We start from the raw sequence: 19,841 nt of genomic DNA, 5'->3' as shown, positions 1-19,841 counted from the left end.
GGTAGTGGGTGCGTGGAATCGGCTGCCGGTAGTGGTGGTGGAGGCGGCGGATTCGATAGAGTCTTTTAAGAGACTTTTGGATAAGTTCATGGAAGTTAGTAAGATAGAGGGTTATAGGTAAGCCTAGTAGGTAGGGACATGTTCGGCGCAACTTGTGGGCCGAAGGGCCTGCTTGTGCTGTAGCTTTTCTATGTTCTATGTTCTAACTCCATTGCTATTAACAACAGGCTGATTAAGAGCAGGAAAGTAGCACAGGTACTCTTCAAGTTTAAATTTCAAGTGTAAATAATTCACATTACATTAGCTTCATTTAATTCATGTTTGCATCATTGTTATCTATTGGGATTAGCTTAGTTGGAGGGCTAAATGTCTTATAGTTGGCTCACATTAATGGTTAGAAAGCCGTTAGGGACATTTCCTTTATTGTGGAAGAAATATGTGTTTTTTTTTGTTAACTGATTATTGAATGTTCCTGATAGTATCTAATATTGTATTTGCCATTTTGTGGGACATGGCTAAACGTTCAGGTTCAGCTGGCCCTACCTTCAATGCACAAGAAATAACATTGCCCAAAGGCTCTGCGAGGACTCTGCCAGCCAGCATTCTGAGATAGACCCACATTTGGATAGTACCAACTGACCCTTTAGGTCTCTCATTTTCTTAACTTGCCTGACTTCCCCGACCACACCCACGATGCCAGTGTGTCAGGCCCTTCCCATTTCATCCATCTCCCTGACCCCACCATCTGTCCTCCCTTGGTTCCCTCTTCCACGCACCCGAATCCCAACTTTTCAATCCCGACCATCATCTCCACCTCAGCCTTGACGCGCCCTTTCCAGTCCTGAGCCTCCATGCTTGCGGCCATTTTCCTGCGGCAGAGGTTCAACAAGGAAAACTGCTGACCTCAGACACAACTGCAGTTGGAGTCTGAATCGTTGAATGGTTTCATGAGGGAGGTAAACCTATTCCCAATAAAAAAGAGGGAAAAAGAGATATGGGGAGGTGGATTTGAAACCAGGGAGAGATCAGCCATGATCTGATTGAATGGCAGAGCAGGATTGAAAGGCTGAATTTGCCTACTTCTGCTCCTAATTCCTATATTCCTCTGTACAAGTCCACCTTTAAACAAGTATGAACAGGGTGCCATGAGATTCTCCTGCGCTGCTGACTATATCTTGAAGGTAGGACATAATTTTAAAACACTTTAGGCAAATGAATATTCATGGCAGACAACTGTATTACAAGTATGAACCCACTACAGGACAGACTGAAGTCCGACACACCACTGACTTAATCGCTGCCTCTCAACCCGCTGCCAGGAAATCGAAAAGTCACACTCCATCTAATTCAGTCATCCCAAACTCCACTTTTTCACTCTTGTGTTATTATTGGCGTGGTGGCACAGTGGTTAGCACTGCCGCCTCACAGCACCAGGAACCTGTGTTCGTATCCCTGCTTGGGTCACTGTCTGCATGGAGTCTGCACGTTCTCCCCGTGTCTGCGTGGGTTTCCTCCAGGTGCTCCGGTTTCCACCCACAGTCCGAAAGACGTGCTGCTTAGGTGCATTTGCCGCGTTGAATTCTCCCTCAGTGTACCCAAACAGGTGCCGGAGTGTGGCAACTAGCGGATTTTCACAGTGACTTCATTGCAGTGTTCATGTAAACCTACTTGTGACATAATAAATAAACTTTAAAACTATCACAACCGACCTCTGGCCGCCTTAGATAGAAGAGACTGGAAAAGCCACGCTGTTGCAAGCTAGTGACCATTTATTGATTGTTCACACTAACTATTCTCAGAGACGGACTTTGACAGGACTCCATTCAAACTTCTTGCCTCAGATTCCAGTTCATTGTGATCTGACATCACTGATGATGCATTCTAGATATTAGCAGAATTGGAATTAATCCTTTATATTACACCCCACTCCAAGTATTTTGTTCTATCCATTAATTATTTACATATCCTGTGAAGATTTGTACAGATGCAGAGGGGCTACAGACATCTACTGGTACAACAAATAAGTATTATGTAATGCTTCATCCATGAACAAATCAAATGGATGAAGAGAAGGATGAAGAATATTCTGAAGAAAAAATGATGATTATCCTGCTAATACAGTTGGAATTTTTTATAAGTAGTGGCAGGACTTGCACACTTTCTGCAGTGTGGACCTTGCCTCTCAGCAAGCCTGAATTTCTCTGGATCTTCATCACAATGTATGACGTCACGAGGATCAGCCACGTCAGCAGATAAACTGTACTTCATTGTACACCTACAGGAGGTGATTCTCCCCCAAAAAAGTACCCAACAGACGGAAAAATGGGAGATTTTTCCGCCTGTTTTTTGCACGTACTTAATTTCACAGATCTCCAGCACTCTGATTCACAGAATACCTCAGGAGGATTCACACCAGAAAGTGGGTGGGGCCTCATCGCACTGGAGAGGCCAGAATCAGCATGCTCAGCGGGCCACGGCGCATGAGCCAATCTGTCATTGGGGAGATCGGTGCATGCACATTGGCCCCTCCATCGCCGGCCTCTCGATCACTGGCCTCCTGATTTCTTTCCAGGCCACTTCTCCTGATCACCGGCTTCCCAGGCGTATAAATTGGCCAAAAAAAACAACAGACCTGAGGATTGGGAGCAGTTTTGACTTCAGCAAAGGAGGACCAAGGGGTTGATTAAGAAGGGGAAAATAGAGTATGAGAATAAACTTGCGGGGAACATAAAAACTGATTGTAGAAGTTTCTATAGGTATGGGAGGAGAAAAAGTCAGAAACAGGGGAATTTATATTGGGGAACAAAGAAATAGCTGACCAACTGAAATCATACTTTTCTTCTATCTTCACAATGGAGGACACAAATAACATATCAGAAATGTTGGAGAAAGTGAGAGGGAGGAGCTGAAGGAAATCAGTGTTAGTAGGGAAATGGTGTTGGGGAAATCGATGGGATTGAAGGCCGATAAATCCCCAGGGCCTGATAATCTACACCCCAGAGTACTGAGGAAAGTGGCCCTAGAAATAATGGATGTATTGGTGGTCATCTTCCAAGATTCTATAGATTCTGAAATAGCTCCTACAGATTGGAAATTAGCAAATGTAACCCTGCTATTTAAAAGGGAGGTAGAGAGAAAACAAGGAATTATAGACCAGTCAGCCTGACGGCAGTAGTAGGGAAAATTTTAGACTCCATTATAAAAGATTTCATCGCAAAGCACTTGGAAACCATTGGTAGAATTGGACAGAGTCAGCATAGATTTGTGAAAGATAAATCATGCTTGACAAATCTATTAGAATTCTTTGAGGCTGCCATGAAGGTAGGCAGTAATGACGCATGGTTTCCCTTCTGTCCTCCAGACATTTCTCCCTCAAAAAATACTACTGCAAAAAAAAACAATTTAATCAATGATTCACCTTATCACTAATTATGGGTTATTGCTCATGCAGGATAGCTGTTGCATTAAGCTGCATGACAAGCCACTGAATTTCAAAAGTAATTTATTGTGCAAAGGGCTTTGAGAGTTTTCCAGATGATAGGTTGCCATGCAAGAACAACTTTACTGTATCTGGGTTAGTCCACAATTCTGCCCAGTTTTGGTTGCCTTAATTTGGAAAGGATATGGATAATGAGGAGAGTAACCTGAAGGAAACCCACGCAGACACAGGGAGTACGTGCAAATGCCACACAGTTACCCAAGGCCGAAATTGAATCCAGGCCCCTGGCCCTGTGAAGTAGCAGTGCTAACCATTGTGCCACCATGCCATCCACGTAGCTGATTCCAAAACATTATATGTTTTCAAGAAGGAGTTGATATAGCTCTTGGGGTGAAAGGGATCAAAGCATATGTGGGGAAAGCAGGAACAGTCTATTGAACTGGATGATCAGCCAAGATCATAATGAATGACAGAGCAGGCTCAAAGGCCTGAATGGCCTACCCCGCTCCTATTTTTTGTGTTTCTATGCTGTCCTTCTGTGGTTGCAGGGCTGAAGTTTTGTCCACTAAGAATATTCACAGTGTTGCAAGTCACATAACTGTAAATATTATACATTGACTCACTCAGCAATACAGGTTGTTTGTAAATTAATTAATATTCTCTCTGTGTTCCTGGCTGGGCTAATTGAATTTTGTCAGGTTTATTATTGTGGTAACGTGACCCCTTCAAGGGGCAACCCTTTGTGGGCCACGTGATTGGGCCAGACCCTATGGAATGGAAGCATGGGAAACTGGGCCAATCGGGTGTAAGGGTGCTTATCCTGGTGACTGGGAGGAGATCAGTTGGAGCCAGAGAGGAGGCGAGAGTGGATCTGTATGCTGGTTCTGTCACCCCTATAATGTAAAGAGTCATCATAGTTTTAAAATTCTTTCATTGTTGAAGCCACACTCGATTGTCTCCAGTCTTCTTTCATCAGTCGTCAAGCGATCACCACACGCAGTTAGAGGGAGGGAGGAAAAGTTCATCGAAGCCAAGAGAAAAAGGTACATGTGCTGTTCAGATGCCTTTAATTGTGAAGATAAAGTCTTTGACCCAGAGGTCGAGAGCTAGAGGCAATATATCGAAAAGCTGCATTATTTCTTCATGACTAACAAAATCACTAAGGAGGAAAAACAAAAGGTGATATTACTCACAGCCTGTGGCCCATAGACTTGCAGCCTGGTGAGGAGCCTAACATCATCTGAAACTCAGTACACAAAGTCTTTCGATCAAATAGTGGGACTGGCCAAAGACCATTTTAACCCCCAACCTTCAATCACCATGTTAAGGTATAAGTTTCATTCTGCTTTGAGGGAACCAGGGGAGACGGCCTCCGGGTCCATGGTTAGACTGCCACATTTAGTAGAGCACTGTGAATTTGGCCCAGCTTTGGGGGAGATGTTGAGAGACTGTTTGGTCTATGCAAAAAAAGCTGCTGGCTGAAACTAAAATCTCTTTGGAGAAAGCCATAGAGATGGCCCAGACAATGTGAATGTACTGAGCAGGACGTGAGTGAATTACAAGGAGAGCCATTGTGGTGAAACGTTTGTGGTGGGAAGCGGCTGCTGTGAGGGACAGCCCGAGTCATGGTGCAGCAGAGCCCAAGAGGGGTCGTACAGCACCAGAGATGGAAGCATGTTTTTGGTGTGGGGGAGAGTACTCCGAGGAGACATGCCGGTGCAAACATTTTACATGTTTTCGCTGCAAGAACAATGGTCATTTGCAGGCTTGTTGTAGAGCAAAACAGGCAGGACTGATCGTACAAAAGAAATGGACGGTTAAGCTAACGCTGTTAAACCAACTGGCTGAGGAACCCAGTAAGGGAGCTAAAACTTACATGTTAAACCAGGTCCAACTCAGTAAGGTACCACCTATCAAGATTGTCTTGATGGCCAACTGCAGAGCCCTGAAGATGGAGCCATGGCCACGGTCATAAGTGAACGAGCATTCTGGTACCTCCAGAAAGGACTGCGACCCATGAGGTTGAGTCATTCGGAAGCCATTTTATCAACCTATACGGGAGAGATGCTGAAGACAGTAGAGTCAGTTGCAGAAACGGTATCCTTTAGGAAGCAGACAGCACAGTTACTAGTAACAGACCTTGTCTCATGGGTTGAGACAGGTTGAAACAGATAAAATTGGACTGGTTGGAGATATTGAATGTCCGGGATGGAGGTTTTCAAGAGCTCCTCTGCAGATACTCAGAAGTTTTCCAGAAGGAACTGAGCAGAATAAAAGGAGCTAAAGTCAAAATTTACCTACATCCAAGGCCACCTAAATTCTTTCGAGCTCGCCCAGTGCTTTATGAACTTCACCATAAAGCGGAAGTGGAGTTGAAAAGATTGGAAGACTCGGGTGTTGTAAAACCAGTACAATTTTCTGAGTGGGTTACACCCATAGTCCCTATTTTTAAGCCAGATCACACTGGAAGAATCTACGGAGACTACAAGTTAACAGAGAACTGAGGAGCTTAGATAGAGCGATACTTCATTCCAAAGTTAGAGGACCTCTGTGCAAAATTAGCAGGAGGCCTTAAGTATACCAAGCTAGATTTGAGTCATGCATATCAACAGCTGGATGAAGACTCCTAAACGGTGGTCACTGTTAACACCTAAAGTACACTCGATTGCCATTTGGGGTCTCCTCGATCCTGCATCTTCCAGCGCACTGTAGAAACCCTGTTACAAAGACTCCCCAAAGCGGTGGTGTACTCAGATGATGTCCTAGTTACAGGAACGTCCCAGAGGTGCACAGAGCAAACCTGGAAGAGGTCCTAAAAGGTTTAAAGAAGCAGGCATCTGATTAAAATGCTAGAATTGCACCGTTCACGTGGATGAGGTGACGTTCCTCGGTTTCAAGGTAGATGCCAAGGATTTGCATCCTCTCGAGGGTAAAGTGAAAGCTATTAAAAAAGTACACAGCATAGGATTGTGACAGAGTTAAAGTCCTTCCTAGGGATGGTAAGCTATTAAGGGAGTTTCCTGCAGAATGTGTCCATGACTCTGGCCCCATTTCACTAAATACTGAAGAAGCATCAGTGATGGAAACGGGGAGAAGTGCAAAAAGAGGCATTTGCTAAAATAAAGTGAGTCAACACTACTCATACATTTTGATCCAACCAAACCGCTGGCAGTGACCTGTGATGCATCGCCATATGGAGTGGAAGTAGTCCTTTCCCACAAGATCTCCCATGGAATAGAGGCCATCTGAACTTGCATCAAGAACCTTATGTGATGCTGAGAAGAAACATTCTCAAATTGACAAAGCCGAGCCCCGCGATAACCTATGCTGTGATATATATATATATATGGGGGCTACTTCACCATTGTATTGGATCACAAGCCACTAGAGGTTATTCCGAGAGGATAAGCCTGTGCCACCGATTGCCGCTGCGCGAGTATAGAGATGGGTCTTGCTGTTGGCTGCATACAGCTATTCCTTCCGGCATAGACCATGGATGTAAATTTCAAATGAGGATACACTCAGCTGCCTCCCTCTGCTGCACAGAGTATCCACAAGAAATATTGTTGGCATTGCACCTTCTCGAGGCATTGTCAGTCTCAGCTGGCCATATAAAGTCGTGGAACGATAGAGATCCATTGTTCTCCAAAATTAAGAAGATGGTGCTTGAAGGTTGGCACAATGACAAGTCGGAGCAGATCGGACTCTATCTATAACGTAGGAAGGAGATAACATGTGAGGGTGGCGTGTTATTGTGGGGAGATCATGTTATTGTGACAGGGGCGATGGCCTTTACTACAGGAGCTGCATGATGCACACCCTGGGCAGAGCAGGATGAAGGCATTGGCCCAAAGCCATGCTGGGTGACCTGGCATCCACAAGGAAATTGAAAGAATGGTCAGCCAATACCCGCGTTGTCAGACTCAGCAGTCATTGCTGCCCCAAGCAAAATTTGCATCCATGGGAGTGGACAGGCTGGCCATGGTCCCAATTACACATAGGTTTCACTGGACCTTTCATGGGAAATATGTTCCTCACTGTGGTTTCTGAGCAAGTCCAGCAGCAGACCAGTGTTGACTGAATCAGCAACGCCAGTATCTCCAGCCTCCAGATTGGTTGGGGCCCTCCATGATATCCGGGAGCTCAAGCGTTGGTAAGACTTTCTCTATATCTGTCGGTACTTGGATTTGGCTGTGGAACTCCAATAACAGTTAGTTGCTCCGATTGATGCTGCAGGCATTTCCCAAGTGTGCTCTACCAGGCCAATGACTTTCACTGCTCCCGCCTTTATCGGCATTGACGGGGATCTTTGGGAAACAGTTCGCAGACTGCTGCCATCATGTAAAATAATGTCACAACCAGACTCTGGGTGCCTGGATAGAAGAGAGCTGGAAACCATGTTGTGGAAATTGATGAACATTCATTGACTATTTATGGAGACAGACTTTAGCAGATCTTCATTAGAACCTCCTTGTCTCGGGTTCCAGTTGCATGTGATCTGCATTATCAATGATGTGCTATAGCCAATAGTATAATCGCCATTAACCTATTATACTACAGTGGGCTTCGTAAAATTCCACCCACACCTCCATTTTTTCACAATTGGAATCATTAACAGTTTTCAGCTTCTGTCTAGTAGCAACTGCCAATCATTTCCACTTGCAAGTGTAAAAATGGTGTCAGTGTCTTGTTGATACTATAGAAGCACAGGTTCCATATTTCAACGAGGCTCTGACCTACTTTGGGCAGGCATCAAGGCCACCCTTGTGAAGATACTGTGCGAATGGTAGCAGAGAGGATCTGACTGGGAATGAGGCAGGAAGGGCAGCATTGAAATGTTAGAGATGCTACTGTCTCATCCCCATTGGCCTCAGCAAGTTCAAATCACCCCATGATACCATAGTTACTCGGTGAAAGTTGTCCAATTCCATGGTTCTTAATTAAGAAATAAAATATGGCAATCATTGTTCTCTATCTTTTGGTACAATAATTAATGATTATAGAATCTACAATCTTCTTAATTTATTTGAACTACCCTCGGGTAGAGTATAAACGAAAAGGTAACTAAACCGTTCAACTGAAATCGTAAGACAATTATTGTTTTAGACAGAAGAATTTTTGTTCTTGCTCTAGTATTTCCCCTGATTATTCTCCCCAGTCCCCCTTCTTATGTTCTGGCGCGTTGGTACCTAAAGAAATGCCTATTCTTCATGCGTAAACCTGAACAATGAGTGCTGATGAACGATTGAACTAAAGGGATTATTGATCCAAAGAAACAGATGGCTGAATAATGGAATCTTTATCCAGTTCCCGCTTCCAGTGAAATTACTGGATAGGATCGGGAACAGCAACCCTAGACATTTCTCCTTGTTATTCTAAGAACCCTTTGGGCTAATAATGACATTCCCATCTTTTTCCCCTGACTGACTGAACGCCACAAACCAGGGAACTCCCAGTCTCAATGTCGTACCGGCCTGTGTAATGACCCACCGAGCCCCTCAGGGTAGACGGGCTACGTGTGGACAAACTGCGACAGCATTTTACATTTTTTCTGGCAGAGGTAAAAGCAACAAACAAGGTAGAGAATAATCACAATACTGTTTCTCTATTAACTTTAAAATGTCTTGTTTCTTTCTAGTGTTACAGCAACGGCAGCCAGTATAGGAGCAGCTGGAGTCCCTCAGGCTGGAATGGTCACCATGGTGATTGTTCTTACTGCAGTTGGCTTACCTGCTAATGACGTCACTCTGATCATCGCTGTGGATTGGCTTCTGTAAGTATCCATGAAGATAACAAAATCCTTTCTTTCAGGAAAAATATCTATTTTAATCATAATTTTGAAATGGAAAAGAGAATTGTTTTCAGTGGTCAAGATGCATGTTATCGATGGTACCATTTTTACTGTTTTTTTAGTTAAGATAATACTGTTTTTACTGTTTTTATTTCAGATTATGGGTGGCACGATGGCACAATGGTTAGCATTACTGCTTCACAGCGCCAGGGTTCAATTCTGGCCTTGGGTCACTGTCTATGCGAAGTTTGCATGTTCTCTCCAAGTGTGCGTGCATTTCCTCCGGGTGCTCTGGTTTCCTCCCACAGTCCAAAGATGTGGTTAGGTTGATTGGCCATGCTAAATTGCCCCTTAGTGTCAGGGGGATTAGCAGGGTAAATACATAGAGTTATGGGGATAGGGCCTGGGTGGGAGTGTTGTCGGTTGGTACAGGCCCAATGGGCTGAATGGCCTCCTTCTACAGTGTATGGATACTATGATAATAATTCTAGAGCATGCAGGTCAAATATCACATCATTCAGTGAGGCAGTGTGTTTTTGGGATCAGTATTTATGTCAAATTTCTGTTATGCCATGGGATACTCTCTAAAATTAGTCAGCCTGCCGGATGCACAGGCATTTTTCAGGTGCCAGAGTCACTTTACACAACAGGTGGGGAAGACATCATAGAAAAGCAGCAACCAAATAGGGCCATCCAGGTTTTAGAGGTTGCTACCTATAGTCCAACACGCAGCCAATGGTGCCCATGTTGATTTGCAAACTTCCTTAAAAAGGAAGGTCTTCCACTTTGTCATTGTACTAGGGCAGCACGGTGGCACAGTAGTTAGCACTGCTGCCTCATAGCGCCGGGGACCCAGGTTCAATTTCCAGCTTGGGCCACTGTCTGTGTGGAGTTTGCACATTCTCCCCGTGTCTGCGTGTGTTTCCTCCAGGTGCTCTGGTTTCCTCCCACAGTCCAAAAGACATGCTGGTTAGGTGAATTAGCCATGCTAAATTCTCCCTCAGTGTACCAAAACAGGCGCCGGAGTGTGGTGACACAGGGATTTTCACAGTAACTCCATTGCAGTTTAATGTAAGCCAACTTGTGACACTAATAAATGAATTTAAAATATATAGTATATGCCAAAATGTCAATTTGAAATCTGCTCAGAGTTGCATTCATCTATCAACATTTAGCCATTCTGCTCCAGGGAAACCAAATATGCCAACACATATTGATGTACCATTGATTTACGCAAAGACTAGATGTTGCGAAACAACAGGCTTTTATTAACAAGAACAGAAGCAGTCCCAAACCGAGGGCTAACCCGAACTGAGGCAAAAGGGGCGGAGAGCAGCCACCTTTATACCCCGAGGAGGGCGGAGCCCTGGATTGAGGCAGTAGGGGCGTGCCCAGGCATATCCCATATACAGACAGTATTATAGTGGTTCACCACACATAGCTTCTGGGTGACAAAGCTTACCATTGTCCCATGGTTAATGAATAACAGGAGCAGAGCAGCACTACCACAAGTCCTCCGTTACATTTGAAGGCATGGTCTTAAAAGAAAGCTGTTGCTCCATAGACAGGTTGGCCTGCCACATCATATATATTTGTATCTTGCTGCACCTTTGCAACGACTCCGTTCTCAAAGATCTAGCTGTTAACATTTATGGGGAAGTAGCTCGAGCAACGCGCATAGTTAATGGAGGTAAATGTCACAGTGACCGGCACTTGAAATGTGCAGCTATTGTTCCACAGGACACGAGAGCACATTTCATTATTGAACTCTTCTTTTCTGAATAATAGTGGTGTTGACCTTTGATATCATTTTTTATTAATTGTATTTAATTGTATGCAAGTGGTTCTCCCCACCTCCAACTAAATGATAATTTCCTCAGTCCACCACAGATCTTGCAAAATGTCAACAGACTTAACCTCTGCATGAGCATGTCAATAATCATTGTCTGATTTCTGATGCCAACATCAAATAAGTGTAACATTTCCCAGACTGACTCAATTTGCAATGAATAACAAAGCCCAATGTCAGTGCACGTTCTATTTCAATAAAGTCCTTGGTGATGTACTCCAAAAAGACAGGTGGTGAAGGATAGAACAGGAGCCAATCTTTATGTATTTTCATAAGCCTTTATTTATAGAGATACATGTTACAAGCATGGACCTCCTCACCCAACAATCATAATTTCAGTCTGTTCTTTTTTATGGGGGCACCACTTAATGCCACCACCTGCATACAATTAAATACAATTAATATACAATGAACACTAAGTGAAAAGAAACCAATATTTTCTACACTGTGCTTTCTCCTGAATAGTTGCATGGTCCTTTATTTTACCTGTTTACTTCTTAATTCTCCTGGTTGTAGAATGATGGCCATTCAAAAGGGTTGGCTACTCATCAACAAAAGTCTGATGGGATTGAGGTGGCCTTCTTCTCAGGAAGGTTTGCTATCAACTGCCTGTCTAGTGCTGGTTTCTGGGTAGCCTCATATCACCTGTAAGGTTTTGTAAGTGTGGCGTTCCAAAGGAAAACTCATCTGATGTCTGCAAGTAACCATACCCTAGAAGACAACACACAATGGCATTTTGGACCACTGTACATTAGTAAAATAGGTGAAGGCTGGCATTTGATGGCTGCATGCCAAGTGGCAAAGGAAAGTTGAAGTCATAGAATAATGGTATCAGCTTGTTAAAGTGAAAGGAGGATATTTTATAGTTGTCAGTAATTGCAGTTAGGGAAATGGATAGTCATTCTCTAAAATTCCAAATTAATGCCCTTATTCTTTGTGAAAAATTCAATGTATTTTACATTTAGAAGTTAAAGAATAGTGTGGTAGTAGGAGTTCTCAAGGGAAAAAAAGAGGATAATGACCATTGTGTTACCTTGTCTGTCCTGGCCAGACAATTGTATTTTTTGCAGCATTGGTTTGCAATCATGAGGGTGAAATGGTGACTCTTAAGTGCTGATTCCACTCCCCTAGAACTTGGCAAGTATGACATTTGGAAAGATTTCTAACACCAGCAGCCAACAGCCTGCATCTTCTGGTTTCAATCTCATCGAGGAAAGTGGGTAGCCCTTGAATTTGTGGCATCTTCTTTCCCTCGTCAACGGGCCTAGCAGAGCTGAGCAAAAAATTCACTTCTAAGCCACGAAAAGTTTGAAAAGCTTCAGTGCTGAAACAGAAAGTCAGACTGTTTCCGAAAACACCATAGTCAGCCCAGGGTCAGAATCGGTTCCATTCCACATAGCAACTGAGCTTGTTGTAAGAAAAGGATTTGATTTGATTTATTATTGTCTCATGTATTAGTATACAGTGAAAAGTATTGTTTATTGCGCGCTCTACAGACAAAGCATACTGTACATAGAGAGGGAAAGGAGAGGGTGCAGAATGTAGTGTTACAGTAATAGCTAGAGTATAGAGAAAGATCACTTGGTGCGAGATAAGTCCATTCAAATGTCTGATGGCAGCAGGGAAGAAGCTGTTCTTGAGTCAGTTGGTACGTGACCTCAGACTTTTGTATCTTTTTCCCGACAGAAGAAGGTGGTAGAGAGTATGTCCGGGGTGTGTGGGGTCCTTAATTATGCTGGCTGCTTTTCCAAGGCAGCAGGAAGTGTAGACAGAGTCAATGGATGGGAGGCTGGATTGCGTGATGGATTGGGCTACATTCACGACCTTTTGTAGTCCCTTGCGGTCTTGGGCAGAGCAGGAGCCATACCAAGCTGTGATACGACCAGAAAGAATGCTTTCTGTGGTGCAGCTGTAAAAGTTGGTGAGAGTTGTAGCTGACATGCCAAAGGAGAAGGAGAAGGTTTAGAAATCTCAGTCAAAGCCAGGAATCAATTGTACAATTCCCGAAAATCCTCCAATATAGCAGGGAAGACCCCAAATCAGTAATTTGCTAATTGCTGCAAAAAAACTAAACACCAATGATGTCAGAACTGCCGTCACCATGGGAACCTGCTAAAACACGACCAGCACAGGAAGACTCTGAAAAAATGGTTTCTGCAATGCCAACTTTAAAATCTGCACAGCATTTAAAGCTCCACCCACCTGAAGTTTAAAGCAACCATGGGCAACAAATCAACATTCACAGACCAATTTCAGACTAAACACAAAGGGGGTGATTCTCCCACCCCGCTGCGCTAATTTTCTAGCATAGCGGGATGGGAGAGTCTCGCACCGGGCATGTGCAGAATTCACGCATGCATTCCCGCCGCGCGTGCATCTCCCTGCGCCAGATTTCCGGTGCCATCTGATTCACGCTGGAAACCAGCGGAAACATCAGGTAATACTTTACATTTCATTTTAATGTGATTAGCGGGCAGAAGTCTCCGGGCCTGCAGGCATCTCCCACCCTGCCAGGGCTCAGAGTAGCTCCCCACTTTCGGGGAGCTGGCAGCCCGACCCCACGAGAGTGAAGGGTGGGCAATTGGGCCTCCTCAGGGGGTTGGGGGTTGGGCGGCTGGGGAGTGGTGCCCCCTGGGCATGGGCATCCTGGCACTGCCAGCCTGTGCCCCTGGCACTGTCCAAAGTGCAAAGTGCCCATGTCCAGGGGGCATCTTGACACTGTCCGTCAGGCATCAGGCAGTGCCAAGGGGATGGGGCCTATGAGGCGGGGAATGGTGGGGGCAGGGCTTAGAGGCAAGCAGTGGCGGTGGGGGGGGTCCCACTGCCATTCTGCATAGGTGTTGTGAGACTTCTTACACTACATGGGGATTAATGGGGGCAGGAGGGAGGCCAGCGATTGGGACGAGCAGGGGGGTGGGGGTGGGAACTTCTGTGGGGGGAGTAAATCTGTTTTAGGGGCAACTAGAGATGGGGCAGGCTAGGAGGTGCCTGCTGGGGTGTGGGGAAGTCATCACTGCTGGGCAGATGCTGGAGATTGGGACCGTCTGGGACAATGGGGGTCGAGGCTGGCCCGGGAATGGTTAGGGGGGCCACGATCAGACCGGGGGGAGGGAGGGGCAGCACTGCAAGGGTCCCGGGCTGGCCAGCAATCAAGCTGGCCAGCAAATGGGCAGGCCGACAGTTCAGGGCCACTGCGCATGCACAGAGACTCGCTGATTTCAGCCTCTCCAGTGTGAATAGGCTCCGCCCCCTGAAATTTAATGATCTTCACACTGGTGGCCTCTGCATTGCACAGAGTGTGGGAGATTCTGGTGTGAACTCCCACTGGAAAAAAACAGCGTGATTTATTCCGGTTTTCCCACAAATTTGAAACTTAGAACTTCTTTGGGAGAATTCCACCCAAAATTGGGGCTTTGGCAGAAAAGAGTCTTAAAGTACATGATAGCTTCAGGTTAAATAAAAATAAAGAAGCTGAACAAGTGAATACACTACTTCATTCAATAGGTTTGAAAGTACGGGTTAGGTGTAGAAGGAGGCCACTTTGTCCCTTCAGCCTGTTCCGCCATTCAATGAGATCATAGCTGATCTCATTTTAACTTCAATTCCACATTCCTGCCTACCTCAGTGACCTTTCACCCCCTTGCATATCAAGAATCTATCTAACTCTGATTGAAGATATTCAAAGACTCTGCCTTAATCACATTTTGAGGAAGAGAATTCCAAAGTCTTACAACCCTCTGTGAGAAAAAAAATCCTCATCTCTCTTTTAAGTGGGTAACCCCTTATTTTTTAGCAGTAACTAAATTATAGACTAATTCTAGACTCTCCCAGAGGAGGAAACATCCTTTCTATAATCTATGGATCCCTCTATGGATCCCTCTATGTTTCAATCAAGTCAAATCTTACTCTTCTAAACTCCAGCAGATACTAGCCCAGCCTGTCCGCCTTTCCTCATCAGACCAATTCCTAGTATTAATCTAGTAAACCTCCTCTGAACTGCTTCCAACACATTTTCACCTTTCCTTAAATAAGGAGACCAATATTGTACATAATACTCCAGATGTGGCCTCACCAATGGCCTGCATAACTGGAGCATAACTCCCCAGTCCGGGATTCAATTCCTCTCACAATAAACTATAACATTCTATTAGCTTTGTTAATTACTTACTGCACCTGCAAGATTAAGTTTTATGATTCATGCATCAGGGCACCCAGATCCCTCTGCACCTCAGAGCTCTGCAATCTCCCAACATTTAGACAAAATGCTGTTTTTGATTCATTCTGCCAAAATGGACAACCCCACGTTTTCACACATCTTCCAAATCATTTACCAAATAATAAAGAGTCGAGGCCCCAGCACTTGGGAAAACCACTCATCACATTCTGCCAACCAGAAAATAAGCCATTTATGCCCACTTTGTTTCATGTTAGCTAGCCAATCTTCTATCCATATCAATATGTTACCCCCTACACCATGAGCTTTTATTTTCTGCAATAACCTTTGATGAGGCACTTTGTCAAATGCCTTCTGAAAATCTGAGTGCAGTACATCCACATGATCCCCTTTATCCACAGCACATGTTACTTCCTCATGAGCAAACTGGTTAAACATGATATCCCTATCACAAAACCATATTGACTCTGCTGGATTTCCTTGAATTTATCTAAATGCCCAGTTAGGAGCTTTTGGTGCTGTGTAGCGCCTCTACTACTGGACCAGAAGCACCAGGTTCGAGTCCGATGCCAGGATCTGTTGGCCATGGAAGGAATGTTCAATAGGCTGATAGTCAGGTTAGAAATCCTTCGTCTGCCACTGTTCTCCAAAGGGAAGAACAGGTTGGTGTGAAGATGCGTGAGAAAGAGTGCCTTGAGAAAGAGGGCGTGATTTTACGGCCTCGCTCGAGCAAGACCAGAAATTCCCGCCCGAGGTCAACAGACCTTTCCATTATCTGCCACTCGCTCGCTCCGATTCCGTGGCGGGCGGGGCGGTAAAATTCTGTGATAAGGTTTTTAATAATAGCTGATTGTCGATGATATTATTACAACGTAAGGAATAAACAAATCCTCAGATAAATTTTATGAAATTCTAAAATCATTCAATACATATTTTAATCGAAGAAGCAACAAAAGTTTAGAGAGAGCAAAATTCCACAAAGGTGTACAACAACCTGATAAACTGGTTACCTCTTTTATAAACAAACAATATGCATTGGCTGAAGGCTGTTACGGAGATGACCCTAAGACAGAACTCATAAGAGACAGAATTGTTGTCGGAGTGGCAGACTGCCCTTTCAGAGATATTATGGACCAAGAAAGGTCTCGACATCTTCTGCTGTTTTCAGAGGATTAAGGGAAACACAGGCATCACTGCTCAAGAGAGAAAAAGCATTGATTTTGATGACATGCACTTTGGACGGAATTTTTCTGCCCTCCCCGCCACAGGAATCGTACCAGGCAGGACAGGACCATGCAACGGTCCATTGACCTTGAGCAGGATTTTCCGGTCTTGGGGCGAGCTCGGCTGGAAAATCCTGCCCTAGAAATGTCATCCAAATAGTCATACAGTCTGAAATCCGCCAACAGGACTGATCCATTTTACATGGTGAAGGCAAACCAAGGTACAGAGCAACCCCAGCTATCCAGCTAAGAAAGCAATAGAGGGGCAGAGCGACTCCAGGCCAAGGAACGCCCAAACCAACCACAAGAGGCTGAGTGACCATGTCATTGCTGTGGAGCCAAACAAAATCCCAGACGAGAACAATGTCCAGCAATCCCAGTGCATTGTTTCAACCGTAAGAGCATGGACCATTTCGGAAAGCTATGAAAAGCTCAGGTACCCAGATGGACCAGGATCTCAAGAAAATCCATGCGATACAGGTGCCACACCAGGAAGAGACCCAATCTCGCTTCTTGGGTGAGGTCAAGGATCCTGGATTCTCATTTTGGAATGTGGACCTCTCACTAAACAGTCCCCTCACCGACTTAAAATTGGACACAGGAGCCAGTGTTAGAGTTCTCTCAGCTAAGGAACCACAACTGAGAGCCCTCTGGATATGATTGACATACACATCACTGAAGGAACCTGACTTCCAATTATAGGCATGACCCTCGAACAACTAAGATATGGCGACAAGCAGATGTTCTCTATGCATGTCATCAAAATCAATGCTTTTTCTCTCTTGAGCCGTGATGCCTGTGTTTCCCTTAATCCCCTGAAAACAACAGAAGATGTCGAGACATCCTCTGTCATCAACTACATGGAACTGCAAATTCCTAAAAGGCCGACCAGTAAAGAGACTCTCAGCTGGGACTTCAGCTCTGAATTATTTTCACTCTTCAAAGTCAGTTTGTCCAATTTCTTTGCAGGTGACAAAATGGTCAGATCAGCCAAATTTTCAGAGAATTACCCTTGTGCCATGAGTGGAAGACATGCAGGAAAATGACCAGCAACAGAAGAATGGGGCCCAACCTCAGGTTCCAATGGCACACTACTTGTAAACATCATGCCAAAGACACTGCAACCTCCAGTCAATCTACAAAACTGCAAGACAATGCTGGAGCAACAAACTAGCAACCACCAATTCGCCTGAGCATACCTCAGTTGAGGCACAGGAGACACATAGAAGAACACAGTGTTGCGATAAAATCCAAACTGAGGTGAGCCCATTGCAGAGGAACATCCAAACGACGGGGAGAGACACCTTGGACTCCCACAAAGATCACAGTGGGCTACACAGTAAAGAAAAAACAGGTTCCTACCATGAATGAATGGAGTGAACACACTCTTTGGAAAGAATGAGATAAGCTGGTCGTCCCCAAGTATAACAGATGGGGAGTTGATAAAGAGAAATTCAATTCCAAGCAATGGGAAAATCATATTAAAAGGTCACAAAAGGCTAGAAACACAGACTGCAACTCAAACTCTGAATCAACAAAGGTTTCCCAAATCAACAGTCTACCACTCCTCTAAATAGGACCAGGACAAGGTCTGGATGAATTGTCAAGTTTCCAAACTGTCTGAATTTATAAAGTCAGAGACTTGACAGGGGGAGAAGGGGTAGCACAATTGTAATGTACATTGGGTAAGTACTTGGTGAAGGTGTATTATAAGGGTATCAATAGCAATAGCTAATGGGACTGGGAAACAGTACCATCCACAATGTGATGCAAAGAGACACATGAACTAAGACTAGGGTTAGTTTTGGACTGGACAGAGACCACAGGTCTCTGTCCAGTCCAAAACTAACCCTAGTCTTAGTTCATGTGTCTCTTTGCATCACATTGTGGATGGTACTGTTTCCCAGTCCCATTAGCTATTGCTATTGATACCCTGATACCTGTGGTCTCTGTCTAGAAGCAAGCATGGAGTTAGCTCGTAGCTTGGGCTACACTTTGCATATATGTACATAGTTGTGTGTTATCAATAAACAGTTAATGTTCAACCATACAAGACTCAGGATGTCTTTTGTGAGGCCTACTGAACATACAACATACAACAACTATCTTTTTCTCTATACCAGTCTCTTGGGCAGATTGGTTGCCCAAGCCCATGGAGTTTACAATTAAAATGGAAAATTATTTAAGTTGTTGATTAGTAAGCTTCAAGGTTTCATTTTGAACAGGAGTGTCAATAACATGTACATTCTTTTTATTTCTATGGAACAAAATTTGTGAATGTCACTGTGAGAACTGTATTCTGTTTATATATGGTTATATGTAAAATAAAACCTATCTATTGGATTGCTCGGATCTTTTTCCTAAAGGTATGTGAATGTACATGGTGATGTGTGGAAGATTGCAGTAGCGTTATTGTTTAACTAATTACTAAGCAGCAGAAAGTCCAGTCCGGTCATTGGAGACATGAGATTCACTTCTGGAAGGGGCTAGCGAAAAGAATAGCAACTCAAAGTCAAATATTTGTAACAATCTCTGTTTGCCAAAGAGTGCTTTTGGAAACTGAGAAATTGATAGCATAAACGAAACAGAGAGAATTATATTTCAGAGTATTTTGCATAGGTTATTCCAAAAGATCGTGGATGTTCAGATTACTTCAAGAACATATACTTTTAAAGACAGGATGGTCAACAGTAGACAGCCTCATTGTGTACAAATACTCAGTCTGTGTGCTCTTTGTGTTTCTTCAGGGATCGGTTTCGGACTATGGTGAATGTACTTGGAGATTCTTTTGGAGCTGGAATTGTGGAGAAGTTGTCCCGGAAAGAATTACACCAGGGGGATCCCCAAGGTGGCATCAATATAGTGAATCCATTTGCTGTGGAAACTTCTTCATCTAATAAAAGTGAGACAAGGATGAAAGAAGCATATCTCAACGGGGCATTTGACGCTGATAAAACAGACTTTGTAGTTGTCACAGAAACATCGCAATTTTGATCGAGTAAGAATGAGTTGAGAATGACTATTTGTGAATAAGATACACATAAGGATTACCTTGCAAAACTGTAAATTTGAATCAATTCATAAATTTATTCTCATCAATAATGAGTACCTTAAGCTAAACATTTGAAAATATAATATACACTGGCCATTGAACACCCTGATAATCAACAGCAAACTATTCCTTAATTTGCTTGCAAGCAAGGTAGGTTAATACTTCATTCTGAATGTATGGAATGAGCTAGAACAGTCATGCAAGACAGCTGTTGGAACTGAAACAAAGTCAAGACTGAATAAGCTCGCCTTGAAATTAAACATTACATTCTGTAAAAAAAAATTAGATGCCCAGAATTAATATTGAGTAGCAA

General features: G+C 44.0%; 1 protein-coding gene across 1 annotated transcript in view; it reads left to right on the top strand.

The window, feature by feature from the left end:
* slc1a1 (solute carrier family 1 member 1) overlaps positions 1–19,470 on the top strand; it is a 90,767-nt gene extending 71,297 nt beyond the window's left edge. Inside the window, exons 12-13 of the mRNA XM_078213859.1 lie at positions 9,078–9,212; positions 19,224–19,470. Of these exons, the coding sequence (XP_078069985.1) occupies positions 9,078–9,212; positions 19,224–19,470 (382 nt within the window). The remainder of the gene's footprint in view (positions 1–9,077; positions 9,213–19,223) is intronic.
* Positions 19,471–19,841: the final 371 nt, after the last annotated feature.

The sequence above is a fragment of the Mustelus asterias genome, chromosome 6 (assembly GCF_964213995.1).
Source record: "Mustelus asterias chromosome 6, sMusAst1.hap1.1, whole genome shotgun sequence".
Taxonomy (NCBI): domain Eukaryota; kingdom Metazoa; phylum Chordata; class Chondrichthyes; order Carcharhiniformes; family Triakidae; genus Mustelus; species Mustelus asterias.
The sequence above is the reverse complement of the archived record's forward strand: the minus strand, read 5'-3'. Positions and strand labels throughout refer to the sequence as shown.